The sequence below is a fragment of the Chelonoidis abingdonii genome, chromosome 14 (genome assembly GCF_003597395.2).
Source record: "Chelonoidis abingdonii isolate Lonesome George chromosome 14, CheloAbing_2.0, whole genome shotgun sequence".
In the NCBI taxonomy this organism is placed as follows: Eukaryota; Metazoa; Chordata; order Testudines; family Testudinidae; genus Chelonoidis; species Chelonoidis abingdonii.
Genome location: NC_133782.1, coordinates 36,458,880 through 36,463,808, shown reverse-complemented (window position 1 = coordinate 36,463,808; position 4,929 = coordinate 36,458,880). Strand labels below are relative to the sequence as shown.

The 4,929-nt window shown below is 47.0% G+C and overlaps 1 protein-coding gene across 1 annotated transcript; it reads left to right on the top strand.

Annotated features, from left to right (window-relative positions):
* The first annotated feature begins 221 nt into the window (after nt 1-221).
* Nucleotides 222-1,208, top strand: LOC116824981 (olfactory receptor 5B21-like). The gene has a single exon (XM_032780660.1). The coding sequence runs from the start codon at nt 222-224 to the stop codon at nt 1,206-1,208; it is 987 nt and encodes a 328-aa protein (XP_032636551.1).
* Nucleotides 1,209-4,929: the final 3,721 nt, after the last annotated feature.

The window sequence follows — 4,929 nt, the reverse complement described above, 5'->3', positions numbered from 1 at the left end:
GGTACCAGCCCAGCTACAGGTTCCGGGTTACAGTATCTATGTTGATGGTTTTGGTAGGACAAAGGTCAGATGCCTGGAAAAGTAAAGATCCTGGAAAAACTCATCCATGGCTGCATTTAAATATCAACAAAATTGCAATGACACCACAAAACCCCAAATTGCCTTTTTCATGTCATATTCCATAGGTTATATTTATTTAAATATATGTCTTGATAGAGCCCATGGCAGACATGGAGAAGTGGACTGGAGACTGGAGAAATCAAACATCCATCACAGAATTCATCCTGCTGGGATTCGGGGATCTCCCTGAACTGCAGACCCCGCTCTTCCTGATGTTCATGGTGATCTACGTTGTGACCGTGGCAGGGAACATCCTCATCATTGCACTAGTTGTGACTGATCAACATCTTCACATCCCTATGTACTTCTTCCTGGGGAACTTGTCCTGCTTGGAGACCTGCTACAGCTCCACCATCCTGCCCAGGGTGCTGGCCAGTCTCCTGACTGGAGATAGGACCATTTCTGTCCATGGCTGTGTAGCACAACTTGATTTCTTTGGTTCCCTGGTAGCTGTAGAATGTTGTCTCTTATCAGCGATGTCTTATGATCGGTATTTAGCGATATGCAAACCACTGCATTATGCAGCCCTTATGAACGGCAGTGTCTGCTTCTGCCTGGCAGCTGGGTCTTGGGTAAGTGGGTTTGTGGCCTGCACCGTCACAGCATGTTGGATATCACAAATGACTTTTTGTGGCCCCGATGAAATTGACCATTTCTTTTGTGATTACACCCCGTTAGTAAAACTATCCTGCAGTGACACGCACCTGATGGTTCTTGTGACCTTCCTGTTCTCCTCCATATTAACACTGCCTCCCTTCCTATTAACCTTGGCATCCTATGTGTGCATCATGGCCACCATCCACAGAATCCCTTCCACTGCCGGGAGGCAAAGGGCCTTTTCCACCTGCTCCTCCCACCTCATTGTGGTTACACTCTACTATGGGACCCTGATCATTGTCTATCTGCTGCCAGACACCGGCACACTGAGAGACCTTCACAAAGCGCTCTCTCTCTTCTACACCATCTTGACTCCCCTGGCCAACCCGCTCATCTACAGCCTGAGAAACAGAGAGGTGAAGGAGGCTCTGAGGAAAGCTGCTAGTGAGGTTGTGAATTTCAGAACAAATTGCAAACTATTTTGTGTGTAGTTATTGTACATTGCAATAAAGTCAAGTTAATGGGAACTCATCTCCTGGTGTGATGCTGTGAACCACAGCTCGTCCAGGCAGCCCTTACCCACTAGATCAGTTCTGTTAAATACCAGGACACCTGCTGTCAGGAACAGCTACCTATATGCGTAAGGGGAGCTGGGCCAAGCAATCCCTGACTCAGGGATGGAGGGACCCTAGATCTGCCTGGGGAAATGGAGCAAATGGGGCAGAACCCATCCAGTTCCTACTGAAGTCAACTGCGTTTATAACCCTTTGACATCAATGGAAGAAGCAGGGGGTTGGAAATGATGAATTTCCTCACAGGGCGGAGGGTCTATCTAAGGCAGCTGTATCACTCATTTCCCCACCGAGGCCTTGTTTTCAGCCGTGAAGTGTAAAAGAAGTGGCTTGTAGCCTGTGTGTAGACCCTTCACAGAGAGGTGGATTTCATCCTTCTCAGAAGTTGTCTTTCACAGGGGTTGTAACAGTGGCATCTTTCAACACATGTTGAAGACTGATATTCATCTGTCTGTCTGGTTAATGTAAAAACAAGATGTGGTGGATTTTTTAGGCTACCCTAATTGCTCTTCTCTCTTCAGTCTTGGCATCCACTGAGGTTACAACAGAAGCATATGTCAATAAAACTTGGGACTGCTCCGTCTCTTTCTCTCTCGCTGATTAATTCTCAGGCAGATGTAGTGGGTTTTACACTACTAATGGTGGTTTAAATGAGGTAGTAATCAGAAGACGTTATGTTAAAAATATAATAATGATAATAACAACAACAATGTTTCAATTGAAACTTTATTTTTCTTATTCTTATTATCCTTCACTGTTCCATCATGGGGATTTTCCTTAAACAAATAACGTTCACAACATACAAGTTCTTTACACTTAAAAACCAGAAAGCTACTGTCTAAAATGTATCCCCATGAGTCACCAATAAAAGGTGACCACAAATGAGCTCCATAGGTTTGGGTAGTTTGCAATTTATTAAACCCTCTGCAGAATTCCTGTATTTGAACTGATCATCTGTGCTCATTCTCCTTTGACTCTCCTAAAAATTCTCACAGTGCCTGTAGTGGGGCAGCTGCCCCACTCCTGGAGAGTGTGGCCTGCGGCAGGCCAGGGCGCCTGCGCAGACAGGGAGCCAATCAAGGAAGGGCTTATTGTGAGCCAATCAGGGCCAGGCTCAGCCCTATAAGAAGGCTGCCCAGGGAGAAAGTAGTCAGTCTGTCCCAGGCCTTCCAGAGGGGAAGGTCGATCTCTAAGGGTGGAGACAGCACTGTGGACAGCGCAGTGCTGGCCAGGCTTGGGGAGGCTAGGGAGCTCTACCCCGGGGTCTGCCAGGCTGCAGGCACTAAAGGGAAGGGCAGGGAAGGGAAGGGAAGGGCCTAGCAGTTGCAAGGGGCTGTAAGGGAAGCGGCCCAGGGAAACAGACAGCGGAGGGAAGGACAACAGCGAGGCTGATGCAGAGGGTCCCTGGGCCAGGACCCAGAGTAGAGGGTGGGCTGGCCTGGGTCCTCCCCTTCCCCACTTTCAGTACACCCAGCTATTGGCCGTAGGGAGTGGCCATTATACTATGCCAGATCCCTGACAAGAGGGATTGGACTCAAAGGGTGGTTGGACATGGTGGCTGGGGTGTAGGACTGCTGATCACTGACCCCTGGAAGGGGGTGCAGATGGGCTAAGGGGCACTGCCACAGGGCAGAGGCTTCGAAGAGGAGGCCGCCAAGCAAGAAGCAGCACAGGTCCAGAGATGCCAACGGAGAGCGGAAAGATGGACAGGACACCACCAGGAGGGGGTGCTCTGCTGGACAGAGCTAATTCCTGGAGTCACCAGGTGGTGAGTCCCAACCCATTACAGTGCCCAAGAGTGCTGTCTTGTGGAGGTTCATTGGTACTGATGTCTTGCACTTGTACTGTGTTCATGAGCAGCTCCTTCATACCCAAGTGCTCCAATAATGGTTTTATTCTAGTTTTCCACGGTCATTCCACTTCATGGCAGAGTTCTTCATACTTCACCCCTTCACTTCTTGCTTCTCTCTGCTGGGATGGCAACTCCAATGACCATGGGTTTGTTTGTCCTCATGAGTTGTGTTTGTAGAGTATTTAGCACAGAATCTCTCTTTGTTTCTGTGTGAGGCTGTCATTCACTCTCTCATGTGTTCCTAGAAATGAGAGAGCTTAATAACCTTCCCTTTCTTCAAAACAGGACTCATTACAGCCCCCGCCTCCTGTGACCATGAGAAGATTACTACATTAGGACTCAGACTGGACTTCGCATTTACTGGCCATGATACAACACCTTCCTGTTTAATGGGTTTGACTTTAGTGAGTCAACAGCTGTGTAAAGTCACAGGGACAGCTTTGATTTGCTCCCACTAGTATGAGGATGTGTATACATGTTATGATAGGTGATTATTGGTTAATTGAGTCAGTAAGTCATTCATTCGTTTGTTTGTGTGCACTTCAGTAAATGAAAATGTTTGTGTCTTTAGCATCTATGTATAACAATTTCAAAGGAACGTACTTAAGAGGCTAAACTCTATTTTCAAAAATGATCTAAAAGTCTAAGTGTCATAGAAAGTCAATGGGGTTTAGGCTCCCAAGCACCTTTTTAAAATTGTGTGCTTTTGAAAACTGTATGCTGGGTCTTCAATCATTTTTGAGACCTAGAAATGAGATTTAAAAAGCCATTTGCAGATTTAGACACACAGTTCCCATTCATTTTAAATTAATTTTTATAAAATTAAGATTTCTTTTGAAGTGTGTTTTCAACCCCATGAAATCTTCTCTTATTCCCTCATTTTACATAGCCATCCTTCCACAGGACATACACTGAACATGGATCTTCTCAACCAAACCGTGATGACAGCGTTCATTCCGCTGGCTTTTCCAGTCATCCCACAACTGTGGATCTTTCTCTATGGTCCCGCTGCTGATTTACCTGCTCACCCTCATGGGGAACGTGCTCATCATTTCCATCATATGGCTTGAATGTCGCCTGCACACTGCCATGTATTTCTTCCTCAGCAACTTGTCCCTTCTGGACATCTTGTTCACCTCTGTCATTTCCCCTACATTGCTGGTCAGTCTTCTTTCAGAGAAGAAGACCATCTCTGTCACTGCTTGTCTGGCCCAAACCACCTTCTCTAGCTTCCTGCGCATGGTGCAGTTCATCCTACTGGCAGTGATGTCCTTTGATAAATATGTAGCCATCTTCAAGCCCTTACGCTACACAGTCATGAATGGCAGGGTGTGCTCCAGGCTTCTCCTTAGCTGCTGAATGGCAGCTTCTCTATCCATGCTTGGACCAACCATAGTGTACACCAGGATACCTTTCGGCAGCCAAGAACTAGACCATTTCTTTTGTGATGTCACCTGTCTGTGAAAAGCTGCCTGTGTGAACCCCAACTACCATGAAAAGCTGGATTTTGTTCTCTCCTCCATTGTATTACTGAGCTCCTTAATGCTGACAGTGTGTCCTACACCTACATCATAGCCTCTCTCCTTGGGATCCCCTCGGTCTAAGGACTCAGAGGCCTTTTCCGCTTGTGGGTCTCACCTCACCATAGTAACCATCGCCTATGGAAGTTCCATTTTTGTGTATGTCCGACCGCAGCACAACCAATCCTTGGCTTATGGAAAAGCAGCTTCTCTGCTCGCTGCTGTGGCGATACCCCTGTTCAATCTCTTCATCTATAGCCTGGGGAAC

What these genes read in the sequence shown, in the direction of transcription:
- LOC116824981 (XM_032780660.1), top strand. Translation starts at nt 222, where the DNA reads ATGGCAGACATGGAGAAGTGGACTGGAGACTGGAGAAATCAAACATCC.